The 27,047-nt window shown below is 39.8% G+C and overlaps 1 protein-coding gene across 1 annotated transcript in view; it reads right to left on the minus strand.

The window, feature by feature from the left end:
* Positions 1-3,492: 3,492 nt before the first annotated feature.
* LOC311289784 (uncharacterized protein) overlaps positions 3,493-27,047 on the minus strand; it is a gene marked incomplete at its 5' end in the record, with an annotated part of 31,237 nt that continues 7,682 nt past the window's right edge. Inside the window, 31 exons of the mRNA XM_084408030.1 lie at positions 3,493-4,375; positions 5,000-5,108; positions 5,279-5,318; positions 5,436-5,543; positions 5,683-5,720; positions 5,848-5,998; positions 6,104-6,135; positions 7,108-7,217; positions 7,447-7,516; positions 10,053-10,231; positions 10,367-10,583; positions 10,847-11,033; positions 16,091-16,329; positions 16,482-16,691; positions 16,886-17,137; positions 17,306-19,050; positions 19,164-19,305; positions 19,560-19,670; positions 19,789-19,945; positions 20,188-20,430; positions 20,729-20,923; positions 21,037-21,135; positions 21,424-21,562; positions 22,625-22,779; positions 22,890-22,978; positions 23,254-23,294; positions 23,381-23,624; positions 25,335-25,467; positions 25,559-25,653; positions 25,731-25,874; positions 26,001-26,132. Coding sequence (XP_084264156.1) covers positions 4,213-4,375; positions 5,000-5,108; positions 5,279-5,318; positions 5,436-5,543; positions 5,683-5,720; positions 5,848-5,998; positions 6,104-6,135; positions 7,108-7,217; positions 7,447-7,516; positions 10,053-10,231; positions 10,367-10,583; positions 10,847-11,033; positions 16,091-16,329; positions 16,482-16,691; positions 16,886-17,137; positions 17,306-19,050; positions 19,164-19,305; positions 19,560-19,670; positions 19,789-19,945; positions 20,188-20,430; positions 20,729-20,923; positions 21,037-21,135; positions 21,424-21,562; positions 22,625-22,779; positions 22,890-22,978; positions 23,254-23,294; positions 23,381-23,624; positions 25,335-25,467; positions 25,559-25,653; positions 25,731-25,874; positions 26,001-26,132 — 5,969 coding nt within the window. The 3' untranslated portion in view covers positions 3,493-4,212. The remainder of the gene's footprint in view (positions 4,376-4,999; positions 5,109-5,278; positions 5,319-5,435; positions 5,544-5,682; positions 5,721-5,847; positions 5,999-6,103; positions 6,136-7,107; positions 7,218-7,446; positions 7,517-10,052; positions 10,232-10,366; positions 10,584-10,846; positions 11,034-16,090; positions 16,330-16,481; positions 16,692-16,885; positions 17,138-17,305; positions 19,051-19,163; positions 19,306-19,559; positions 19,671-19,788; positions 19,946-20,187; positions 20,431-20,728; positions 20,924-21,036; positions 21,136-21,423; positions 21,563-22,624; positions 22,780-22,889; positions 22,979-23,253; positions 23,295-23,380; positions 23,625-25,334; positions 25,468-25,558; positions 25,654-25,730; positions 25,875-26,000; positions 26,133-27,047) is intronic.

The raw sequence follows: 27,047 nt of genomic DNA on the forward strand, positions 1-27,047 counted from the left end.
TACAGGTGGAGCTGGGGAAGGTGGAGGGTTTCTGAAACTGCTTCAACAAATTCTGACCAAGTATTTGAAGGTTGAGCTCATTGGCTACTGACACTGCAGGAACCAATCAGCTGTTCCCTATAGAGATGATGTAATTGCAAGCAGATTGAGTTAATCAGCCTGCGCCATCTAGAGTTTCATGACAGAACTTTGTATTATTTTAAAGGGGTCATATAATGGCACATGCACTTTTACAAGTTGATTGTACTGAAATGTGTGTTGGCAGTGCCTGTACACAACCATCAACCATCAGTGTTTTTTTTTTTATCTCCTTATATGTTTTCCCCCGTCTCAAATCAAGCCGTTCGATTTTGTGACGTCACAAAATCGACGCCCCTCCCACGATTGTTGATTGACAGCAGCGTTTCAACACAGACCCGCCCTCGCTCGTGAGCGAGCTGTCAATCATAGTCCGCGCGGACCGGCGCGGTCATTGTTGATACGCAGGAGCACTGTCTATGAGCAGAATGGCGTCTAAGCGATTGTGGTGTTCTGTTCTTGGGTGTAATAACGAACACAGCGGTCATTTTGATGTTCCTAAATCCGAACCGCTGAAGACGCAGTGGCTGAGTTTGTTTTCGAAGGGAATATTCCCCACGATCAACGTCAATGCTTTCATGTTTGCGCGAATCATTTCACACACCAGACTGCTTTACAAACGAGGTCAGTATAAAGCTGGTTTTGCTAAGAAGCTGCTCCTGAAAAAAGGATCGGTACCAACTATTCATGTTCCTGCTGCACCTCCAGAAGAAGAAGTGAGTGTAACGTTTTATTAACCTTTATATGAATATTTATATAAATCTTTGCAAATCGCTTGCTGCACGCTTCACGATGAATGCGGCTGTTTACACTGTTGTACATTACGGCATGTTTGCTATGTACAACATTCTCAATATAATTCATAATCCCATGTTTATAATGAACAATGCGTTATGGTTATTGTGTTATTTTTAAAAACGGTGTACGCACAGAACAGAGGGGCTCATTATCATTTAAAGACACATGCACTTAAACGGCGTGCTGAAAACAGAGCTGTTTTTGACCAGGTAAAATTAGTGTTTTCTTACAATACTAATGAGAATTTTTAATTAAAGTATATTACAAACTTTTCATTTAGACCCTAAAGAACCATATTAGCTTGTACAAAAATGGCATTATGACCCCTTTAACATGGAAAACAACAGCGGTTTTACTTAAAAATTGGAAAAGTTGTACGATTTTCTTGCTTTCACTGAAGCACACAAGATGCTCTTTGAAACATCGGATCATATTTTTTTTTTTATTGTGGTTCCTTTATGGTTCATAGCTGCTGCGGTCATTAAATAAAGGGGAAATATAATGCGAAATTCACTTTTATAAAGGTGTTTAAATGTGTGTCCACGGTGTGTGTAAACAACCAGCCTATAATGGTAAAAATCCACCCACTCCTTTTTATAATCCCCATAAATCATAAACAGTCAGGAGCAGTAAAAGTAGGGGGAAGCCTCGCCCATGACTGGTGATGGCGATTTGCCATATTGGCATAATTCTGCACTGAGTGAGCCGCAGCAGTCCGCCGTTTCCTCACTGTAGCAGTAGGAGATACAAAACGTTACAAATGTTCTGTTATTGGATGTACCAAGAAACATAAGAGTCTCCATAGACTCCCAATATCTGAGCCATTGAGGACACCATGGTTGAACTTTCATTTATTAAACTGTTATATATTTGCGCTATTCATTTTACGCCAGACTGCTTCACAAATGAGGGTCAGTTCAACGCTAGTCTAAGCCTTCGTTGGCTGAACGTCAGATGCATAGAACAGGTCTGTGTGGTCCATATAAGCTGCGCTGTATACCAAAGCCTTTCGTGGACTCGCTGATAAACGAAAATCACATTGTATTTGATAGAAAACTAACTAGACTAAATCAAGTGAAAAAAGTCATAACTGAAACTATTTTCATAGTATTTCATTTTCTCCATAAGGAAAATTTCTTTTTAGCGAAAACTTAAACTGCTAATGACAGACCTACTGTGAGCAGACCCACTGTAACTATCTGAGGCTGTTAATCGATTATCAGTGCATTTGTTAAAGTCATCAACTTATTTTTAAAGAATACTTATATTTTATTATACTATTTATATATATTTCACTTATTTTATTTTATTTATAACAGGCTACTAATATTTATTTTCATACTTATTTTTAATTAAACACTTCTGGCATACATTTAAATTGACACCTGCCATGGTGTTTCTTTTTCATCATCTCTTTTTTTTTTGATTTAGATGTGTCCTCAGCCAATGCCGTTCAAATGTGAAGCATCAATAAAAGGTCAAACATATTTGTGAATACTTTAGCTGTGTTGCTATGCATCAAGAGAGTAAGAAACTGAGCAGCTAACACTCTCTATAGTGAACGTGAACGTCATATCCGGTTAAAAAAGTCACCGTTCGCCACTGATATAGAACTCAAAATTGGAAACACTTCAGGAGTTTCAAAGTAGTTATCTGATTGGTTGAATTCTACAGGATTTCTGGGAGACGTGTGTGTTGCATTCTTTAATGGTCCGCCTAGAAACAAAGTCGCCATGATGCAAAACCCCCTTGTGGAAAAAGAAAGCCGACGTGTTTACAACTGTGACAATGAGTCCTTTTAGCATCAACTAAACGCTGTATCTTCAAAAGTATACTGTGAAGTTTGCAGCTCCATTGTTGCAGTTAACTTGCTCAACGATTATGAATTGATCATTTATCAGATGCACGCCGGTCTGTTATCGTAGGGACGTCGACTTAACATTTTCACGCCCCTAAATATGACGCGAAACAAAACGAACTGTGATTGGTTGCGTTACATGTCAATCAAACATCCTATTGGCCGGTCCTTGGCCAATTAAAGCTGCGATGGTGTCCAGATCTTCTGGCGTCAGTCTGAAGGTCTGGCTACGCATGACTAGTTCAACGCTTGATTTGAAGTTAAAGTTGTTTCTGAAAGATTTTTTAGATTAACATGACAGTACATGCTAGTCGAATTAAATGAGCTGAATCAACTTAACTCCACAACAACTACATAAATTTATCCACTAACCATTCAGAAATGTCCAGTTGCATTCTAAAAGTTGTAACTTCCTTCGGCTGCGTGAGATTCTCATGTTTTGTTGTTGCTGGAGTATCTGAAGCATGAGCTGAAAGGCTCCGCCCTCTTCTGAAAAGCCAATTTGCATTTAAAGGGACACGCACAAAAACAGTGTGTTTTTGCTCACACCCAAATAGGGGCAAATTTGACAAGCTATAATAAATTATCTTTGGGGTATCTGCAGCTGAAACATCACAGACACACTGGGGACACCAGAGACTTATATTACAATTTGTGAACAGGGGCAAAATAGGTCCTCTTTAAATAAAAATGGAGACATACCAAATACTAGAACTTTCTGAAATTCAGGTATGTTTATTAATTAAACTTTTATCACTTTTCACTCAAATATGTATGCTGATATTATAATGCTGATAATATAATTATAATTAAAACCATATTATTCACTTAGAAAAATGCAGTATGGAAGCTTTAGTGGGTTTTGGATCCCACTACATTTAAGATATCCTGTATATATATTGTTTTATAATAGGGAAATGTAAAAGCAAACACCCTATAAAAACAACAAGTTTCATATTAATTTATTATCTAATTAATGATTATTATGAATCTAGAAAGTGGATTACAAAAGCCTCTGAGGCCTTGACACCTGATATCAGGTTACAATCACAGGTTTGATTTGGTCATGAAATCACATTCAAAGTACAGATACATATAACCATGACATTATTCATTTGAGACATGGTCAGAAAACAGAACAGTTCAAATTAAAAGTTGTAATTGAAAACGCTGTAAAATATATAGCACATAATTGCAGTAGGTTAGGTAAACATTTTTGGGATTATTATTTATACAAGAAAAATGATTGATTTTGGAACAGCCTGCCAGACAGATGTTAGACAATCAATGAGGTTAAAGTTGATTACCTTGAGCATTTCAAACCATAACAAAAATTCAAATGACAGAAATATGTTTGGCTTGAAACTAAATCATCCCACACATCAGCAGCTAATTATTAATTGTGCATAAACAAAACCCAGGCCAAAGTTAATCACATGCAACTTTAACTAAGGTTTTCATTTGTATGTTAAGTTAACTTAACCTTCGGCCTTGCATTCACAGCCTGTGACATGTTTGTATGTGAAGTGGGTCAGGGAGCTTTTGCTGCAAGTCAGCGTTATATCTCTCATCACGTAACCTCTCTCCTTACAGCACTGGTGACTCTGTTCAAGCTGCAGCGTCCCGTTAGTATGACTCCAACTGCAAGAAAACACAACAAATAAGGATCTGAACCACGTGTAACCAGTCCTTCTCGAGGGATTCGAACTGGCATCTCTGGAATGGGATATATACTAACCCTAACCCTAACCCTAACCCTAACATACAGACACACAAAAAATCATGGTATCCATATTATAAACTTTGGGACCTGAGTTAAGCACACTTTCCTTAAGGGGGCCTTTAGTCCCATTGGACCCTATTATTTTTATTAGTAGTAGATTTTCTTTTTTCTATTTTCTATTTACCCTAAATTTTACACTGTGTATTTTCCAATTTTCCATAATTTTAGCACATTGTTTTGCACTATTGTTTTGTGCATACAGTAAACTACAGCTCTATAGGGGATCAATATGGGGATGTGGCTCAATATTTTTACATTCATTCATTCATTCATTCAAAAAAATGCCGCAAAATGACAAATGCTCTGATAATACCCTCTAGTGGCCATAGAGTTGTTTGTCAAGGAAATAATTAATGTTTGATAGATGTGTGCTATTTGCTTTTAGTTGCATATTATCTGTGCCTTTAGCACACAATACTACAACAGACCTTCACATGATCGTCCAGCGTATTTTTTTATGAAAGAGGCTTTGAAATACTTGCCTGTTGTGTGTCTTACACTGGCCATCACAAATGGGAAGCTCGACTTCCTGTGTGCAGTCAGCAATTGTTAGGTTCATTCTTGTCACTCTGGCAGCACATGTAACATTACCTGTGATACACAGAACAAAATTACAGTTAGCAACATACTAAAATCATGAGTAAAAAAAAAAAATTGTATAACCTTAAAATGTCAACTAAAATGGCCATTTAGCATCAAATAATAATTGTTTGATTGAATGGTACAGTTCCAGCAACAGTGAAACATTTGCGTAAACCTACATGAATAGCAGCAATGATGGTCATCCCACACTCGTAAATCCTGGAAACACACAAAAACATAATGCAGTGGTATTATAGAAGATTCAACCAGAAAAAAAAACATGCACATGTGCAACAAACTTGATTTTGTTTTGTAATGCTGATTACAGGTAATCACCTCGGCACAAGTTTGCAGTGGACACACGGTTTTCTCAACCTCAGTTCCTTTCGGACTACAGCTGAAAGATTCACACGGACTTGAAGGGTCTGTCCACCGCTCACCCACCTGAAGAAAAAACAAGAAGATTGTTAAATATGTTTTGTGCTAAATTTAGTTACAGAAAGGTCTTTTAAAGGGGCCTCTAAAACTTTACAAAACAGACAAAACTCCCATTGTGAGTAAATATGTGAACTATTTCCTTTACCTTGTAAGTCCTTCCATTGTACTCGCAATTCTTCTCAACTGTAAAAGCAAAGAAAACATACTCTGAATCTATTTTTGCAACAGTGATATAATCAATGAAAAAAGATATGTATTCCAAGCAACAGTGGCAGTCTACACTATGTGGTGCCAAAGATTGCCAAATTACCGCAGACGTGATTGTCACAGCAGTCAGAAACCAAGATGGAGAAGGCGCTGCATACTGGAGTAGGTCCGGGAGGTTTGGGTACGCACTCTTCAGTTTTAGTCTGGTTATTACATGTGCATATGTGACAGTTTGATTCCCATACTGCCCCCACCTAACAGACAGACAGACAAAGGATTACTGTTATGCTGTATTCACAATAAATATCTATGTATTGTTTAAAAGAAGCTTGTGGTTGCATTAATAATTGATCTCTTACCGGCATGGGCTCACCCAATGGCCCTTTACACTCTGAAAAATAAATATGTGTGAGATGCATGTATAAATGACCCATTCTAGAGAATATCTGATTATTTAGGAAAATTGGCGAAGTATTTTTGCAATGTCAGTTTTGATAACAAATGAGTTTAGCTTAATAGGAATGTTCTCATTAGGTCATGAACTGCTTTTAATTTTATAGTTGTTAATTGTACCAAAATAATTATTCTGTGTTGGAAATGTCACGGCCACTTTAATATATCAGTAATATTTAGTTGATCTTGGAATAACTATTGTTGAAAAATGTATTAAAATTCAAATAAAATAAAATAATTAATTGTCATTATTATTATCATCATCATCATCATCATCATCATCATCATCATCATCATCATCATCATCATCATCATTATTATCATTATTATGATTATTGTTATCCTAAAACTGTCCCGGTTTAAATGAAACAACAACAACAACAATAATAATAATAATAAAAATAATAATTGAAAATTATTATTACAATTAAATAAAATAATAAAATAATATTTTGATACAATATTTCATATTATTATTAAATGAAACAATCATAATAATAATAATATTAATAATATAGGCCTATGTTATAGCTTTAGATAAATCGGTTTTAGGATACTGAAAAAAAGAAATATTAAACAGAAAGATTGTAATATTTTGTAAGCACAAAAGTAATCTTAAATCATGCATAATAACTCATTAATATTTAGTTGATTTTGGAACTATTATTGTTGACGAATTACATATTATTAAAAATAAATAAATGTATTAAATAAATTATTAATTGTTATTAACAACAATCATGTTTACAATATCAGCAATGAATCGATTTGAGGATATGAATTGCTTGTATTATTTACATAAATTCATTGATTAAAAACAATATTACTTTAAATCTTGAGCTTTAAAATAATAACAGTCGTTTTGAAATATTTGGTTGAATCTGTCGTGTTGGTAAAGAAAGTCACTCACTAGTGCATTCAGACACACAGATTTGCTTGTGATCTTCTGCAAGCATTTGGTCATCGGGACAAAAGCAGCCTGATCTCAAACCAACCACAGACGTTGCAGGCACACGAACTCTGAGGAGACAATTACGAGTGATGGCCGTGAAGCTAAAGGTAGAAAATCACGAACATGCGATCCTATACCTTACCATTACGAATAAAAAAAACTCTTTAAGTGACTAATGGAAAAATCTAGACAAAGTAAAAGGTGGAACACTGGCATTTTTCCTTGAAACTCAATCTTTTAATTGAGAGGTGAAATATGAAGCACTGTGGGAGTCATTTAAAGTACAATCTTTCTCACCCGCCTCGACAGACATCATTCGGAGACTTGCGACACTCATCGTAAATCATTCCTTCAGGACATGCGATCTCTAAAATATAGTGGCACAGGCAAATGCATATTGTTATTGAGGACTGTTTCCCTTATATTTACTGAATAAGATCCATACTGGGTTGAAACTATTACACCAAAGATGTGCAGATGGTTTATTCTTTTATTTAGATTTTTCAATAAATGTTAAGCTAATGAACGTGGCTACATGCTAATGCAAACACAAACAGTATGTAAAAAGAGGATTTTCTTTCTTACAAGCTCAAAAACATGGACCTTATCATCAAAGTACATAAAGGTGCAGAGTATGAGTAATCAGATGTGTATGCAGTTAGTGGCCCTTTGTACGGGTACTAACCCAAGTGACCGAGTTCAATGCTCCCAATAATCCCAAGGGCAGTGTTTTCAACCTTTTTGACTCCAAAGCCCACCATTGTCCACAAAAATATTAAAAAGTCTGACACTACCAGTTTAAGAGTTCTTGAGGGTTCCCACTCTTTTTAACCAATACATTTGCATATCTTTTCAAGTCGTTGGTAATTTACTGGATCTAGAATGTGTCTAGAAATCACGTTTAAAATTAGACTACTATGGCCCGGTTTCACAGAAAAGGCTTAGATTAAGCCAGGATTAGGCTTTAGTTTTTTTTTTTTTTTTTTTTTTTTTAAAGCATTACTAGTGTGAATCTTGAGACTAAATAATGGCACTGACATATTTTGAGATATGTCAGTGCAAGTTGCTTTCAGTTAAATACAGCTTGTGTATAATACAGCGATAAATGCAATAATGCATTTTAGTCTGGGATTAGGCTTAAGCCTTGTCTGGGAAACCGGGGGTTTATGTGTTAAAATTTAAAAAGTTAAAAAGTTGTTGAGGGGGTGATTAAAAGAAAAATTCCTTGAATCTTAGTTGTTTTAGATTTTGTCTTAAGGTCCTTCCACACCGAGTCCGAAATTCTCGTCTGAAATTTTTGCACGTTAAAAAAATAAATACGACCTCATGTTGTGTCAATCACGTTTGACACACTGCCTTTCGTCTGTCATAAAAATAAAATCAGGGGTGCGTTTCCCAAAAGCATTGTTAGCCAACTATGTTCGCAAGTTCCGTCGTTATCAGCATAGTTCAACGAGTCAGTGTTTCCCGAAACCATCGTTCTAACGAACATTCGCAAACAGCATCGCAAAGTTATGTAGTTGGATCGACAGCTCTCGACCTGTGGTTAGAAGCATAGTTTCTAGTTTGCATGACATGTGGACTTATTAAATCCGTATCTTTAGCAAAATAAGCTGACATTACAATACCATTTCCTGTGTCTTTTATTTAGAATACATATAAATGTAATTTACGTCTTTTAGTTTGTCAAGAGATTTAAAGCACTGTTTTTGAAGAGTGTGCATGTGCGAACGTGCTCTACTATGTAAGAACGAGCCTATGATTGAATCTGGAAATAAAGCAAAATAACTGAGAAAAATGAGAAATAGTCCTCAGATGCCATGTCTGTAATTTATAGCAATACATCTTGCGTTAATTTGATCTCAAACAGATTCATTAAAAGAAGTTATTACTCCAACACGTGCGTGACGTCATAAACCAACGTGGTTGAACGACCACTTTGCACAATACGGTTTTGGGAAACAGTCGTGACTAGCTAGTTGATTTCTTCAACGATGCATCGTACTATGGTAGTTAAGTAGCGAGTTACGTCGTTGTTTGGGAAACGCACCCCAGATCGGGTTAAATGTTCTGCGGTTTTCGCATCCGTAGCAAGCATTTTGAGAGGTGTTTTGACAATTCAGAGCCATTGTACAAGCGAACGCCAAAATCCAGAACTGTTTAGGATCAATTGGTTCACGGAAATTGTTGGTCTTCTTTTTAATATGTGGCTCCAGTATCGCTAGCAAAACATCAAACTGAGCCACTAGCATCCTGATGTAAACTTTGAATCACTTGGGATAATCCTATAATATATATATAATATAATATAATATTATATATCAGGATAAATCCTTGATGAGGAGGTGGAACTGTACTTCCGCTATACGCAATCTCAGGATTGGATGGACCCAATGTTTCATCTTTCTTTTTCTCTTTTTAAGAAGAGAGAGGACAATAAAATCATCCTCACTGCGTGAAGACTCCATTCTGTATTGTTTTGCAAATTTTTTTTGCGACTCAGTATTCAAGGACCTTTACTTATTTTGAAGTCTTCTTGTTACCCCTTGTTGAGAACCACTGCATAACAGGACCCTTATTTATCAGTGTCCAAGAAAACTTTTAAATGGCAAATGCTCTTTGTATGGCTCAAATAATTACCTTCAAAGCTTAACCACAATTAAATGAAACACAATAAATGCTATAAAATATACCATAAACCCACCTATGAATTCCATAAATTCAATACTCAATGAAACTCAAAGGATTCATAAAGACTTGCAGGTCTCTAAAGTGATACGTAAAGGCTTAGGTTAGGTTTGAAGATGCTGACATGTTGATATTATATGTATCAGTGTCTAAACGTACACAAATATAAGTGTACTGCTACTTTCTGAAACTATAATTTCATTCTGTTCACTTACCACAGGAGCCATTGGTAAGGTCTCTCCAGTCCACACAAATACCAATCCTCTTGCACTCTGATGCTGCGTATTCCAGAGAGGAACAGGCATCAACACTGGTTTTGGATGAACAGTAGTCAAACTGGCAGTTCTTCTCCACAGACGTAAGATTGATCTTTTCACTGCACTCCGCAAACACCCTGAGTAAAAGGCAAAGATGTTAACAACACCAATTATATTCGCAATTAAAAAAATATACTGTATATTTACTTCCGAAACACTACTGTTATGATTATTGACCTCAGTTGATATAAAAATACCATACAGTGGCTTACTCATGGTGAAGTAGGTCACATATTGGAGGATTACAGGGAGGTTGGGGTGGGGGTGGAGGTGTAGGTATGGCAGGGAAACAAGGAACATTGATGGGTACAGATTTGCAATAGGGTTTCAGAGGGTCTTCTACGACCCAGTCATATGCAGTCTTATCACAGCAGTTGTCATCTTCAACTACTCCATTTCTTCGTATGCATGACTGACCACCACAAACACCTGAAAAGTCAAATGGAGAAAGTTTGCCCGGGGTTACAGCCATTATATACACTATTTATATATTTTTTAGTTCTATAGTCTGCGATATCTGTCATAGGAATCATATTGTATATCATGTATCAATTCCCAGACAGCAACATAGTGTCGGCCCAGATCCGGGCCACATCTAGGCCACATCTGGTACATGTGGATTCAACGCTGTCGTTCAATGTTAGTGTCTGGGTTACTTTTAATCGTACAATCAAATTATTGTAATTACTTACCACACTGTCCTATGGTGTTGTTTTGGAAGTGCTCTAATGCCAGGTTGATTAACAGATTGTTGAATGTCGAAAGAGAAACATAGGAACGGATAGGTTTGATGTAGATGTAGACCTGGCTATCACTGCTTTCAAACTTAAAGACCTGATTTTCATATGGTGGCTTTATGATTTCCTGGTTCAAAGTAGACTGAAAAAAAAGACAATCTGCTTATCATCCAAGTTAAAGTGAACTATAATCTCCAGTGATTCACAGAAATACAAATACCGGCAGAGAACTGTAGGCTGTGGCAAAAATCTGTTTTGTTGAGGAGAGGATGTGTCAGTTAAAGAATAATGGTGATTTTGGTATTGATAATAAAAGGTTTATTGACCAGCTTCTATACACAATTTGTATAGACTACTGTTGATTAAGAAAGCTTAAATATTATTTACAAAAAAACTGTTGCATTTAACAATTACATTTTCTGAAAGATGGTTTCCAAACTTTCAATAGCAACTTTAGTCCATCAGAAACAAAGAAACAAAAGCCTATTACAATTGCCTAATGTATTAAAAATGAGTTCCCTTTCGAAAGGGAACTCTACACTACGTCAGAATGACGCTATGGGGAACGCCTCAGGCGTGACAGGTGTCTGAAATAAATATCAACTCACGTCAATCATGTTGACCGGCGACAGCCTGTGCATCATCAGCTTGAATGATGAGCGCGCGACCTGGATGTATAAAGGGGAGCCTTGCACACATGACAACATCTTTTCGTCTTCAGGGACTGTTTGTCTGTTTTGAGAATATCGCTGAAGCGCGCTGGAGGCTCTTATAGAGCCTCTTGTGCAAACTGTGAGCGTTTTTCATTTAAAGATGCTCCGCTCTCGTCGGACCCTTTTCTCGAGGGAGGAGGGTTCAGCATCTGAGCCCCGTGGTGCACGCGATTTGTGAAACAATACTGTTTGGGTACGAGCCGTTCACAGCAGTTCCTGAGGGTGCTGACAGTGTTCATTAAGAAATATCTCGGCGCGCGTGAGAAAGAAAAAGTCCGTGCGCTGTCGGATGTTTCAACCTCGCGCCTGTTGACTTTCTTCTCGAGGGATGAAAGCCAAATATATTTTAACGACTCGTTCTCGCGCTTGCCGAGGCAGTGTGTAGATTACGAGAACGTATATTAAATATTAAAACAGTATTGTCTGGTGATTATGGCTGCATTTAATTCTATGAATTAAAATGATGGAATATTATCTGACTTTTAAGAAGTTAGATATTTAGTAATTCAGCCTATCATCCAGATCGCGTTATCCAGTGTTTTTGGCTGCATTTTAATTGAGGAATTAAAATGATGAGCAGCGAACAAAAAGAGCAGGTGTAATTCTGGTCTTTTTGTAAAATGTGAAATTAACATATTTCTGTTTCTTTTCAGACCATGTCTCCTGTTTTAGAGTCTGGGGCAAAATGTTTTGGGTAAGAAAATCTTGATTTACTTTTTCGATGGTCAGGTAGTAGGTCTTAACAGGCCTCCTTGACCATACAGTCCCCATTTTGCAACCGGGCAGCGCTTGGGCCTCCCTGAGGTGAGCTCCCAGGATTTGACTGTCAAGGAGTAATGTGGTTATCAGGTCATAGGCCTCACTAGGCCTTCCTGAAAATGAGCTCCCACATACTGTGGTTGAATATGAGCTCCCACATTCTGTGGTTATCAAGTTATAGGCCTCACCAGGCCTTCTTGAATATGGGCTCCCATATCAGGTCATAGGTTATCAGGTCATAGGCCTCACGAGGCCTTCCTGAGTATGAGCTCCCACATACTGTGGTTGAATATGAGCTCCCACACACTGTAGTCGCCAGGTTATAGGCCTCACCAGGCCTTCCTGGTTATGAGCCTCCATATGTCAGGTTACAGGCCTCACCGGCCTTCCTGAATGTGAGCTCCCACATACTGTGGTCACCAGGTTTCAGGCCTCATAGGCCTTCCTGAGTATGAGCTCCCACATGCTGTGGTCGCCAGGTTTCAGGCCTCTCTGCCTTCCTGAGTGTTAAGCTCCCACATTCAGTGGTCACCAGGCTTCAGGCCTCCTAGGCCTTCCTGGTTATGAGTTTTCACATGTCAGGTTACAGGCCTCACCAGGCCTTCCTGGATGTGAACTCCCACGCACTGTGGTCGCTAGGGTATAGGCCTCACTGGTTGTGAGCGTCCACATGTCAGGATGCATGCTGTGGTCGCCAGGTTAGAGGCCTCACCAGGCCTTCCTGGATTCAGAATGGATAAGTGCATGCACTTTCATTTCATGCACTTTCTAAAATCCATATTTATGGTAAGGGTTATGCGCTGTACGCTTCGTTCCCTTTTTTATGTGTGGTTCAGACTCCGGTTTTTCACCTTGGGTCCCACTCTAGATGCGTCTTCTGTCGCAATGTTTTACGACAGGCGCTTCCCTTTCAGGCTATCTCCCACATTCTGTGGTTACAGGCCTCATTAGGCCTTTCTGAAGGTAGCCCCACATTGTGTGGCTGTCAGGTTACAGGCCTCTCAGGCCTTCCTGAATACGAGCTCAGGCCTCACAGGCTTTCCTGAGTATGAGCTCCCACACGCTGAGGTCGCCAGGTTAGAGGCCTCACCAGGCCTTCCTGGATTCAGAACGGCTAAGTACACGCACTTTCGTTTCGTGTACTTTCTAAAATCCATATTTATGGTAAGGGTTATGCGCTGTCCGCTTCATTCCCTTTTTTACGTGGCTCAGACTCCGGTTCTTCACCTTGGGTCCCACTCTAGATGCGTCCTCTGTCGCAATGTTTTACGACAGGCGCTTTCCTTTCAGGCTATCTCCCACATTCTGTGGTTACAGGCCTCATTAGGCCTTTCTGAAGGTAGCCCCACATTGTGTGGCTGTCAGGTTACAGGCCTCTCCGGCCTTCCTGAATACGAGCTCCCACATACTGTGGTCGCCAGGTTAGAGGCCTTACCAGGCCTTCCTGGATTTGGACTGGCTAAGTACACGCACTTTCGTTTCGTGTACCTTCTAAAATCCATATTTATGGTAAGGGTTATGCGCTGTATGCTTCATTTCCTTTTTTATGTGGCTCAGACTCCGGTTTTTCACCTTGGGTCCCACTCTAGATGCGTCTTCTGTCGCAATGTTTTACGACAGGCGCTTCCCTTTCAGGCTATCTCCCACATTCTGTGGTTACAGGCCTCATTAGGCCTTTCTGAAGGTAGCCCCACATTGTGTGGCTGTCAGGTTACAGGCCTCTCCGGCCTTCCTGAATACGAGCTCCCACTTACTGTGGTCGCCAGGTCTCAGGCCTCACAGGCCTTCCTGAGTATGAGCTCCCACACGCTGTGGTCGCCAGGTTAGAGGCCTCATCAGGCCTTCCTGGATTCGGACTAGCATAAGTATACGCACTTTCGTTTCGTGTACTTTTTAAAAGGGTTATACGCTTCCGCTTCGTTCCCTTTATTACGTGGCTCAGACTCCGGTTCTTCACCTTGGGTCCCACTTTAGATGAGTCTTCTGTCGCAGTGTTTTACGACAGGCGCCTCCTTTTCAAGCTATCTCCCACATTTTGTGGTTACAGGCCTTGTTAGGCCTTTCTGAAGGTAGCCCCACATTGTGTGGCTGTCAGGTTACAGGCCTCTCCGGCCTTCCTGAGTATGAGTTCCCACAGGTTGTGGTCCCCAGGTTACAGGCCTCTCCGGCCTTCCTGAGTATGAGCTCCCACATACTGTGGTCGCCGGGTTACAGGCCTCACAGGCCTTCCTGAGTATGAGCTCCCACATGTGGTCGTCAGGTTACAGGCCTCACCGGCCTTCCTGAGTATGAGCTCCCACATACTGTGGTCGCCAGGTTACAGGCCTCATAGGCCTTCCTGAGTATGAGCTCCCACATACGGTGGTCGCCAGGTTTCAGGCCTCACAGGCCTTCCTGAGTATGAGCTCCCACATACTGTGGTCGTCAGGTTACAGGCCTCACCGGCCTTCCTGATATGAGCCCTCATGTTCTGGAGCTCCCCACATGAGGGGGTCATCAGGTTTTAGGTCTCAGTAGACCTTCCTGGTTTTGAACCCTCTCTTACTTCCCCAGTGTTCGGAGCGAGCACTGGGTAGACCCGGGGATTGAGTGAACGATTTCCGTCGTTTCTTGAGGTTGAGTCACACTCTCCGGGAGATCCCGTCTCTGTGATCCGGAACTGAATGGTTTCTGCCAGCTTTACAGGCCTTCAGTTTCTGGATGCCTTATCCAAGGCAACTTCCAGAGGCTCTGTCTCGGACAGACAGGCAATGGCCAGACTGTGTGTCTTAGTATAGATCACCAGGCCAGCCTGGTGGCATTTCAGGAGGCATGCTCCCCTGAATAGTGACTGGCTGGGAGTCCCTTGGGTCCCCTAGCCACACTCCCTAGAAGGGACCCCTTCTATTGGAAGTTGTGGTCCTAAGCCTTTGAGCTGGCCCAGAAATACCCCCCATTAACTATGTTCTGGCGGTTTCTTGGTTCATTAGCTCGGGCTATGACCGGTAGGGAGTGCTGTCACTGACAGCCCGATGTGACCTAAGGGTGAGTGGTTCCAGTGTTTCTGATTTACTGGTTCGGACAGTTGTCACTGCCTTTGGGCACGCACTCCCCTCAGCATGGTGGCGTTGGTATATCGTTCCCCATAGCGTCATTCTGACGTAGTGTAGAGTTCCCTTTCGAAAGGGAACGTCTCAGGTTACGACTGTAACCTATGTTCCCTGAGAACAGGGAACGAGACACTACGTCTTCCTGCCATGCCTCGGGGCCTGCCTGCAACAGTCCCTTCAGACGATAGGATGTTGTCATGTGTGCAAGGCTCCCCTTTATACATCCAGGTCGCGCGCTCATCATTCAAGCTGATGATGCACAGGCTGTCGCCGGTCAACATGATTGACGTGAGTTGATATTTATTTCAGACACCTGTCACGCCTGAGGCGTTCCCCATAGCGTCATTCTGACGTAGTGTCTCGTTCCCTGTTCTCAGGGAACATAGGTTACAGTCGTAACCTGAGACGTTTTCATGAGGACTGGCTAGATCAGTTTAAGTTTCTTTGTGGAATCATATTTTAAAATCTTTCACTTTGCTTTTTTTTTTCAAACTATCATTTTCGTAGTATTGGCTAGAGTAAGGTGAAATGTGGACCACACATTATACCTAGATTCAAATGTATGGCTCTGGGAGACTGATACATTAGAACATTAGAAGAATCACATATTTTTAAAGTTTTTATTATTATGAACTTACCTCCACTGTGAACTCCTCTGTTACCATAAGTGTGACAATGTCATTCCAGTACTTTAATGTGATGCCCCTAGAACAAGAATTATCAATTTCCTCTATACAGTAGTAGTTGTCTACAGTGATGCTTAATCTGTGTTGCAGTTCTTTCTCCTCTACTAGAGTGTAGGTGCAGTTGTCCATGAAGTCAAATGTAATGCCCTGGAAGGAAATGTAGTGAGGGTCTCCATAAATCTGACACTGGCCTGAAAAAGGAAACAGGAAAATACAATTACGATTGGTAAAATTAAAAAAACTCACTCTTATTGTTTTCCATTGGCTGGACAAATAGATAGCCCCACCACTAACTAATCCAACTGGATGAGTCAATGTTTATATGGCAGGTTGGTTTACTTACAGTCACACTTCATGCTCTCACAGCAAGTCTCTTTATCTGTAACCAAAGACATCTTGTCTCTAGGGCAATCCGTCCTGATTTTGGGTGTTGGGCAGGTTATGGATTTTACCTCAATCACTCCAGCCTTACAGTCTTTATCAGCACAATCCTCTCTCCAAGTTTCTCCACATGACCAGCTTTGATTTCGCCTCACATCTTTGCACTCGCACACTGATTCAAAAATTACATAAAAATAAGATCCCTTTAATCAACACATGTAGCACATATAATTGAGTTTGAGGACTGTATGGTGAACATACTGTAATTCACATGGATTTTAAATCTGAGAAATTGATCCATATGTAGTCGTAGGCCCTGGAGTTTGTGTTATAATGTAGAATTTTATTTCTGAGTAGTAGCTGTACCTGAAGTTGTGTGTTCAGTGGTAGGTATTGTAGTATTGGATACAGGCGTCATCGTTGAAGGTGTCATTGTTGAAGGGGTCACAGTTGAAGGGGTCATCATTGAAGGGGTCATCGTTGAAGGGGTCACCGTTGAAGGTATCACTGTTGATGGGGTCATCGTTGTCGGATTTATAGTCGAAGTGTGCTTTTCTTGATTTGAGGATGTATTTGAAATTGGAGTTTTGATAGTCGTGCCAGTGACTATTGTAAAATCTAGTGGGAATGAGAGAAAAAAGTCCACTAAAAACAATATACATTTGAATGCCATTTTTAAGAGTTTTTTCCAGTTAATCATCACATTACTGGCTTTATATTAAGAAACCTTTGTTTAAATGTTAATTATAGCACAAGTCAAGTGTATATTTGTAGTGGGATCCATACCAGTTGTGGTTACTGTTGACACTGGAGTTGAATATTTGACTGAGGTTGTAGCTTCAGTTGTTGGCTGAGTTGCGTTTGTGTATTCTGTTGGTATTGTGGTTGGTTGAGTGCTCTCACTTGTTATTGGTCGTGTTGTGGTTTTATATTCTGTTGTGCTCTCAGTTGTTGGTCGTTGTGTTGTGGTTGGTTCTTCCACTGGAGTTGTGTATGATTCCACTGTGCTCTCAGAAGTTGGTAGTTGTGTTGTGGTTGTGTACTCTGTTGTCTTCTTTGAAGTTTGTGGTTGTGTTGTGGTGGTGTCTTCCACTAAAGTTGTATGTGATTTTGTTGTGCTCTCAGTTGTTGGTAGTTGTGTTGTGCTCTGTGAAGTTGGTGGTTGTGTTGTTGTTGTTTCTTCCAAAGAAGTTGTATATTCTTCTGTTGTCGTCCTTGTGGTTGGTTTTTGTGTTGTATATTTTGTTGTTGGTCTTTGTGTTATGTATTCTGTTGTGCTCTGTGAAGTTGGTGACTGTGAGGTTGTAGTTGTTTCTTTCACTGGAGTTGTATATGCTTCTGTTACGTGCTCAGTTGTTGACTGTTCTTTTGTGGTTGTATATTTGGTTGTGCTCTCAGTTGGTGGTTGTTGTGCTGTGGTTGTTTCTTCCACTGGAGTTGTATATGATTCTGTTGTCCTCTTTGTTGTTGATAGTTGTGTTGTGTATTCTGATGTGCTCTGTGAAGTTTGTGGCTGTGTTGTTGTTCCTTCCACTGTAGTTGTATATGATTCTATTGTGGTCTCAGTTGTTGGTAGGTGTGTTGTGTATTCTGTTGTGCTCTCTGAAGTTAGTGGTTGTGTTGTGGTCGTGTCTTCCACTGTAGTTGTATATGATTCTGTTGTGCTCTCAGTTGTTGGTATTTGTGTTGTGTATTCTGTTGTGCTCTGTGAAGTTGGCGGCTGTGTTGTTGTTTCTTTCACTGGAGTTGTATATGATTCTTTTGTGCTCTCAGTTGTTGATGGATGTGTTGTGGTTGTGTATTCTGTTGTGCTCTCATTTGGTGGTAGCTGTGTTGTAGTTGTTTTTTCTACAGGAGTTGTATATGGGTCTGTTGTCCTCTTTGTTGTTGATAGTTGTGTTGTGTATTCTGATGTGCTCTGTGAAGTTTGTGGCTGTGTTGTGGTCGTGTCTTCCACTGTAGTTGTATATGATTCTGTTGTGCTCTCAGTTGTTGGTATTTGTGTTGTGTATTTTGTTGTGCTCTGTGAAGCTGGCGGCTGTGTTGTTGTTTCTTTCACCGGAGTTGTATGTGATTCTGTTGTGCTCTCAGTTGTTGATGGATGTGTTGTGGTTGTGTATTCTGTTGTGCTCTCATTTGGTGGTAGCTGTGTTGTAGTTGTTTTTTCTACAGGAGTTGTATATGGGTCTGTTGCCCTCTCAGTTGTTGATGTTTGCACTGTGTATTTGGTTGTTTTCCAAATCGTTGATGATTGTGTTGTGTATTTTGTTGTGCTTTGAGTTGTTGGTGATTGTGTTGTGTATTTTGTTGTGCTTTGAGTTGTTGGTGATTGTGTTGTGTATTTTGTTGTGCTTTGAGATGTTGGTGGTTGTGTTGTGTATTTTGTTGTGCTTTGAGATGTTGGTGGTTGTGTTGTGGTTATGTGGGTCATTGCAGTTGTAGATGGCTGAGCTGTTGATGTGTAAGAAATTGTAGTCGTAGTTGTAGCCGTAGTTGTTGGAATGCAGACGATTTGTCCAACAAAGCATTTACTAAGGAAAAAGAATATAAACTATAATTAATGTGAACGGTATATATAGTTATTTAAACCTTTGATCTAAAATGTCTATCCAGCATTAAAACAAGAGTCTACAAAATGGCTTACCAGCATTTATAGGGAGTGCACATTTCATCAGGAGGTGACAACACTCTGTTCATGATGTTACAAGTGCAGTTGTCCAAAGTGGTGCATTTACCTATGTTTTCATCATAATATGGGGTCTCCTCAGGGCATCTTGGATAGCAACCTGAAAGTTTCATGCAGTGCTTTATGAAAACCAAAGACATCCGGGACATTTAAACTGTTTTCATATTTCTAATTTCTAGCAGTACTGACCCAGACAGCAACATAGTGTCTGCCCAGATCCAGGCCACATCTGGTACTGTACATGTGGATTTAACGGGATTTAACCAGATGTGGGCCGGATCTGTGCCGACACTATGTTGCTGTCTGGGGATACATCTAGATCAAGAAGCAGGAACAGGAAGGAAAAAAAAATACCTTCAAGTTTTCCTGTAAAGCGTTTATTAGTGCCACAGGTCTTAACCTGGCCACAGGGATCGTAATGCCAGGTGCTTTGGCCCACGTCATTGTAATAGTCACAATACACCGCTGTGGAGATTAACAAACACTGTAATCACTTGACTAACTCAATAATAACCCAGGTATGTCTTTACCAGGAAATGCTCATTCTGGGATATTCTTAATAACAATAGAATACAATACATACGACACAAATCTGGGGATCTCCATTTGATGCAAACGTCCTTTGCACTACATGCCTCTGCGTAAGCTGAGACAGCAGTACAGAAGCCGAGAAACTTTCCTTCAAACTCACAAGAACAGGACTCCAAAACACAGGCCTGGTAATAAGGCTCTGGATCCACCTAGTAGTCATACGAATGCAACAATTATTGGCTGATTTCCTCATGGGGAAAAAAATCACTTACGAGCACATTGTGTACCTGACCCAACTATCAAACCCAGAAACCGTTTGATGAACTTGAACAAAAAGGTCGTTATTGGTTGATATATAAACAGTGATTTGTTGTTAATGAACCAAGATTAACTTCAAGCAACAAACATCAGAAACGACATTATTTAGTTGACTAACATCACTGCAAGGTACCTTCAGATGGCAATCTTTAAAGGTGTCCGATCTCAGGATCATACATCGCCGCTGAGCCCAGGCTGCACAGTAGGAGTGACGTTCACAGGGAAATATTTCATGGGTCACATCAGAGCATGGTGGATCTGCTCTCTTCCAACTATTCCCAAAGTCCAGAACACTGAAAACTTCGGAGGAGCTGCTCGTCAGAAGGTCGTTTGTCACCTTTCCATCAAAGTTTCCACAGAGTCCCAACACTCTGCCCTAATATTCCACAGTTAAAAGAGAATATTGCATGTCTTTACCGCTCAGTAGCAGATTTGATCCAGCAAAGCTTGCTGAAAGCTTCTGACTGAATGAATCGCACATTCATTCAAGCCCACAGGAGGACACCAATAACTGTACCAACTGCATGTAGGCGTAATTTAAAAAAATAAGCATCTTTCTGTTGTTTCTAGTGAATGCAGTGAGTAATGTCTTTGTACAGGAAACTTGCCCCTGATTAAGTCACAATGTGGGGACTGAATATGAAACTTAGACATAATTAAATGTGATTCCTTACTCTCCACTGAGGCTCTAGTTGGATGGTGACCCTGGTGTGTTTGTCCCAGATTACAGTGATGCCCAGTCCGGGAGTTGTGATGATGATGTAGAGGCCCACAGTGTGGATGGAATAAAGGGGCTCTGTCAACAATGCATTCCCTGCCTGAAGTTTCTCAGTTACCTTCATATCGCTCAACATCAGAGTCACTGTACCCTGTCAAACATTGAGCAAGCACAATTGCATCATGCATTACAATTTTTAATTGATAGAAAGTTGAAATATTGAAAACATCCAACAACAACTTATATTCACAGAAGATCATATACCAGGAGCTCCACTGAGATTGCGCGGGAACACGTCAAAGACTCGTCACAGCAAGGAACGCTCTCAGATTTAATTGCAAACTGTCCACTTGAACCTGCGTCCTTTTACAAGAAATATTAGAGGTTAAAACATGTTTGGCACGTGTTTGAGAATTTTACTAGTACGCTGTACAAACACTAATTAAAAGTCAGGAATATGTTGAGCAATATTCAATCATTTGGGCATTGGTTGTTTTTTATTCATATTTGACTGTCATTGTTTCATTTTTATTGATTTCCTAGCTGTTTGACAAAAGCAACTTCTGCCAAGTTTAAATTACTCTTACTGTATTATGTATCGAACTCCAAGGTTACCCCAAAAGGGTAATTTATCACATGGCAAACACTCACCTTCACTAGAGTGTACTGACAGTGGCCATCGAATTTGTACCATTTGGAGTCAAAGGTGTGGTAATGCCCATTCCCAAAAACCTCGCATACTCCTGAACATGCCTCATCAATACATGACCACTCACCACCTCTACATGTGCTGTGAGACACAAAATCATATAATTCAAATCCAGTGAACCCATGTTACCAATAAAAGGGTTTCTAATTAATTGTATTTTTATTGGGCAGGGTCTCTCAATTGTAATTGTTTTGGCTCAATCCCAATTCACCCCTTGCCCCTACCCCTCCGTTTTGCGCGTTCCTGTGAAGGGGTAGGGTTGTCTCGATTCTCTTTTGATTGGAGGGGTAGGGGTAAGGGGAAGGGCCAGATAGCCCTTGAAACAAAGATTTTTCGGGACCACACTTCAAACGACGGGGTATGAGAAATGTACCTGCATACACCGGCTACAGAGGCAACATGACTGCCAATAATCATTTTCTTTATGTCACATTCAATCTTGTGTTCATATTTACGGTCATGTTATTCAAATAAACGGTTGCAAAAAAATAGCTAAAATTCGTTAACAATATGACGCGTGTAAAAAGCAAAGGTTTGAAGCGAAGTTTGAAGCGAATGAGGCGAATTCGTGTGCGCCGCGCTAAACGCCTCATTCGCGCCGCAAGACCTCCAGACGCGCGTAAACGCGTCTTAACATTGAAATCACTCGTGCCAGACGCTCTATTCGCGTTTGGTGTGAACGCAGCATTAGGCGTCGAAGATATCGTCATCTCCGTTGTTTTCTGCGAACTTCAGAAGAAAAATGCAAAAAAATAGCTGTAACTCATGCAAGACTACAGCTGACGACGGCATCTTGGAAGTTTGTGATAAACATTGGCGCATCTCCTGTGACGTAGGCATTAGCAATGGCGTATAATGACGTGTAACGGTGTAGTAGTGGTGTCCCATTTCTTAGGGGAATATTTTCACCCCTACGCCTTGCCACTCTGTTTCAAGGGGCAAGGGTAAGGGGTAGGCGAAGGGTTAGGGGTAGGCGAAGGGGTATAACATAGAATTGGGATTGGGCCTTAATCTCAATTAATTTACATTCCCAGTCTGGGGAAAAGCATTCTGCAAAATATCTTGTACTACAAAAACAAAACCATATGGGTTTGGAACAATTATTCCTTTAAAGTATGTGAACCTAGAAGACAAGGCTCTTACCATATTTTACAGTTTGTCTCCACACTCTGCCCAGTTTCATACACCCTCCCACTGAATTCACAGGTGCAGTTTTCATGAGTCACACAACCACCGTTATGATCTTCAAAAAGTCCCCCAGGACAATAACAGCCACTGATACAGCTGTTATCATCAGTCTGTAAATATATAGCATCAATTTCACTCCGACTCTTGCAGAAAAGGAACACTTTAATACTTGCATATGGTAGGATGTCATAATGTCAAAAAAAAAAAAAAAAAAGCTCACTACGGGTTTGGTCAAGCTTTCACATGTCCTATGGCCAGTGTTCACGGGTATTTGTAAACAATCCACACAAATCTTTCCCACTGTGCAATCTAGAAGAAAAAAAGCATAGAACTTCATAGAAATCTTATATTAGTTGAAAATTCAAGGGTGGAGTTCACTAAGAAAGTAATCTTATGATTCAGAGTCCGTATGTAAAAAATCGGTGTTAAAAACCACTATGGAATTCCGCAGTGCCGCTTCAATTTAAATACAAATACTAAATGGAGTACCAAACCAGAACAGATAGCATCTGCTGTTTAGTGGATTATACCCTGAATGTAGTATTTTGTCAAATGTAAAAACTTGAGGAAACAAAAAAACTTACTGCAAAATTTGGGACAATGAAGTTGTCCATTTTCACACAAGCTGTAATAAAAGACAAACATTGTATACACAGATTCAGCTATAAATTGTACTCAAAGACATTGTTTGAGCCTTGTTTTTATCCTTACCATTGGCGTCCACCGATAACCACTGGGCCTGGAGGTGTGATGCCTCCTGGGTGGTGGCAGCTGCACTGTGAGCGAGGACTGCAGGTCAGTTGGTTGCTCAGGTGAGAGTCTGATGTGCATCCACACCCTTCCACAGGGTCGTCCACCACCTCACAGGTGGGATCAGGGCCCGAGAGGGAACGGCAGGTATGGTTACATGCCAAAGTGGCGTAAGTAAACCTCAGGTTGCCCATGCATGAAGGAACTGAAAAGCACAATGATAATTTGTAGAGTGGGTACTTAGCCATACATAGATGCTGACACATAATAATAATAAAAAGTTGTTTTCACATGGTGATGTAACCATAAGAACTTTTTGTAATCATGTTAGTAGATACATCAACAAAACATGAAATGTGTATATCACAAATGTTATTTTATTTTTTATTTAAAGGAGCCGTATGTAAGATTGTGGCCAAAACTGGTACTGCAATCACTTTCAAATTACTGTAGAGCGGTGTATCCCCTCCCCCTCCCCCCTGACTCGAGGTTGCCAGATAGGCTGCAGGATCCAGCACGAACTGTGGTATCCAGGATCCAGCAGCTGTGGTAACTAGAGCAGAGCTGGCAACCCGATGCCGAAACACTACTGACTTCGTGATTGGTAGATAGGTGGAGGGTGGCGCTTCAGGCCAAAACACAACATGACAACATCAACATCAGTTGAGGGCTGCAACTTCACTTTTTAAATGACAATATCCTGGCCGGACTACTGTTGTCAGTGATATAAGTATTTGAAATGAACATGATTTCTTAATGTGTACTGACATATCAGGGCCATTTTATGATTAACTGAAATACATTTCTTACATACAGCTCCTTTAAATAAGTCGAATAGTGGATAGTAGTGATGGGTGCTTTTTAAATGATGTTTTATTAACAAAGTTCGGGAGGAGCACGTTCAGATAATTATCACTAGTGAAGAGCACTCAGCAATCAACGATAAGAGGTGTATATATATTTAGCAGTCTCACCTCAATTCGTTGACAGTTTAGCAGCATCCCTCTACCACCCCTTCTCCACACTTCTAGTCCTAACCATTTACATACGGGGGGGAAGTACTCTGGGTTCGGGCCGAACTGCGAGCTCGGAGCCCTCCCCCCAGACAGCTCACCAAATACGCATTAAACTTTACTCCCTCTAATTGTATGTAAGTGTGAACTCGTGAAGCACTGCTTCGAAACCTTTGCGAATCATTTGTTTCGAACCAGTGATTCGAAGCGCGTATCAAACTGCCAAAGTCACGTGATTTCAGTAAACAAAGCTTTGTTACTTCATAACTGTTTTGAAAAGTTCCGAAATTCCAATAGTTCGCAGCTAGCAGGCATCGCCAGTGTGTCGCTTCTAAACAGTGAATCGTTTTGCAAAGCAATTGGTTAAGTTGTTTCAAAGAGTTGGAAAGCTTTGTTTCTACTAGTGGAAAGTAATTCCCAACATGTGTTTGTCGTAGTCAGGTTACAGCAAAGAGGAGTTGAGGCAGAATAGACTGCAAGAGACCAGCAACCAACATAACATAGTTGAGAACGGACCAAGAACAACTGAAAATGAGGGCTACTGTATATACACACACACAGGGACAAACTAGGAAGTAAACGAGACAATTGACAAGACACAGGTGTGACACATAAGGGCAAATAAAAAACCATAGCAACTAACTGAGGGCTCAACAGGGATGAAACCTTATGTTTCTAATTAAAACCCAATTAAAAACTAGTGCACAAGTTGCAACCTCCAATCATATACACTTTTTTCGAGAAGTTTGGGGAAAAGAGGCTGAAACTCAGAGACATTTCAACTTTGTTTAAATTTTTTTGAAAATAACAACTCTTTGCGACATGAAAACCTATACCTTTAAAAACAACAAACCTGAATGTCACCGTATTATTTTTGCACTGAATAAAAGCTTGTCACTCACTGCAGTTTGTTTCTGATCTCCAGTCCTCAACAGTGATCCCTTGAGTTGCACAGGCTTTTGCATAGTTTCCAAAGGAGACACACAAACATCCCTGTAATGCAGCCGAGCACTGACATGTTCTCTTTACACAAGCCTGAGAAGAATCGAACACAGATTAATAACAAGAAAACAACCATGAATTTCAAATGCATCAAATATGTTTATAGATAGGAATATATCTGTACCTCGACAAAGGGCGAAACATGTACATAATCGTGACACACAGCAAACACTCCTTCTGGATCTTTCAGTTGGTCACAGTTGTCCTCAGCAAATATCTCTGCAAATGGAATGAATATAAGTGGTCATCTTTAAAAATAACATTAATATTGTTAAGTAGTTAAGCAAAAACATCACCATTGTCAGTGTTGATGCATCCAGTAATTGGGGTACAACTGCCCATTGACCAGGACTGGGCAAAAAGCTGAGCCGAACTTTCTATGATGCCACTAAAAGTGGTGAAGTCATCGCTGGTGTCATTATTAAAAGTTCCACAGAGACCTATTATAATAAAAATAATAAAAAATAAATAAAACTTTCAAATTAGATTTTTTTGACCAAGATCAAATTTGACTCTATATATAATTATATTTTTCTGAAACTTGTTTGAATATGACTTATTCAAACCTTTGGTATTTTCGGTTGGTGGCAAATTCAAATATATTTGAATTTCTGGAGAGATTTGAACTTGCATTTTCAGGCCAAATGAAGTCTGAACTTGAATGAACATTGAAGACTGCCAAAAGACTGTGGTTGACTCTGAAACAAAACCCAATTACATATACAGTATAAGGAGAAAGTAATTTTTCAAAGCTTATGTTAATATTGCACATTTCGTCAAGCTTGTATATGAATATTTCAAACTCATGAATCTAAAACATCAAATTCCAAAAGAGCCTACCAGTCTGTGACAGGTCACTGATTTCAATATTGTTCATTTGTATGCTGTTTGTAGAGAAGGTATATCTTTCCTGGAATGAAAATAGCATTATTTATTTTATAAGAGCAGTGAATTTCATGATGAAGAATAATGTTTTTCCAATATGGCATTATGCAATTTTGAAAAAAATTTAACTACAGCCCACCCTACTGTACTGTAGTATATCTGCAGTGTTGAAATGCAAATAATAATCTCATTTTTATTGATAATTATTAAGTTACAATTAAATATTATACAAAAAAAGTTATGCAAATGTTAAAAAAGAAAGGAATGTAGATAAGGAAAACAGACAAACCTGGTTGATATTAAGATATGCCTTTTCTATGACAACAGTTTGGACAGAATACTGAATGCTCAATGTCCAGTTAAGCCCCTGGGTGACATACCAAATAGTATACATTTTAATATCAGTAAACCTCAAAATATCATATTTTAGTGAAATCTTTCCATTTCAGTTACCCTTGCAGCCACAAATGTGCATCTGTCAAGTAGAGAATACTGTTTGCCATCAAATGTAGTGATGAACTGGCCCTCAATAATACACTTGGTTGGACATGTGTTTGGAGAACATGCCCATTTGCCTCTAATGCAGGTACTAAGGGGATAAAAACAACAAAAAATGTCTCAAGCAGTTTTATTTTTTTTCTACAGAATATATTCAAATCCCACATTTTTTACTCACAAAGACTGTCTTTTAATAAACCTTGTTTATATTCTTAACAAATAATAATAAT

Source organism: Rutilus rutilus (genome assembly GCF_951802725.1).
Source record: "Rutilus rutilus genome assembly, chromosome: 4".
Classification (NCBI taxonomy): Eukaryota; Metazoa; Chordata; class Actinopteri; order Cypriniformes; family Leuciscidae; genus Rutilus; species Rutilus rutilus.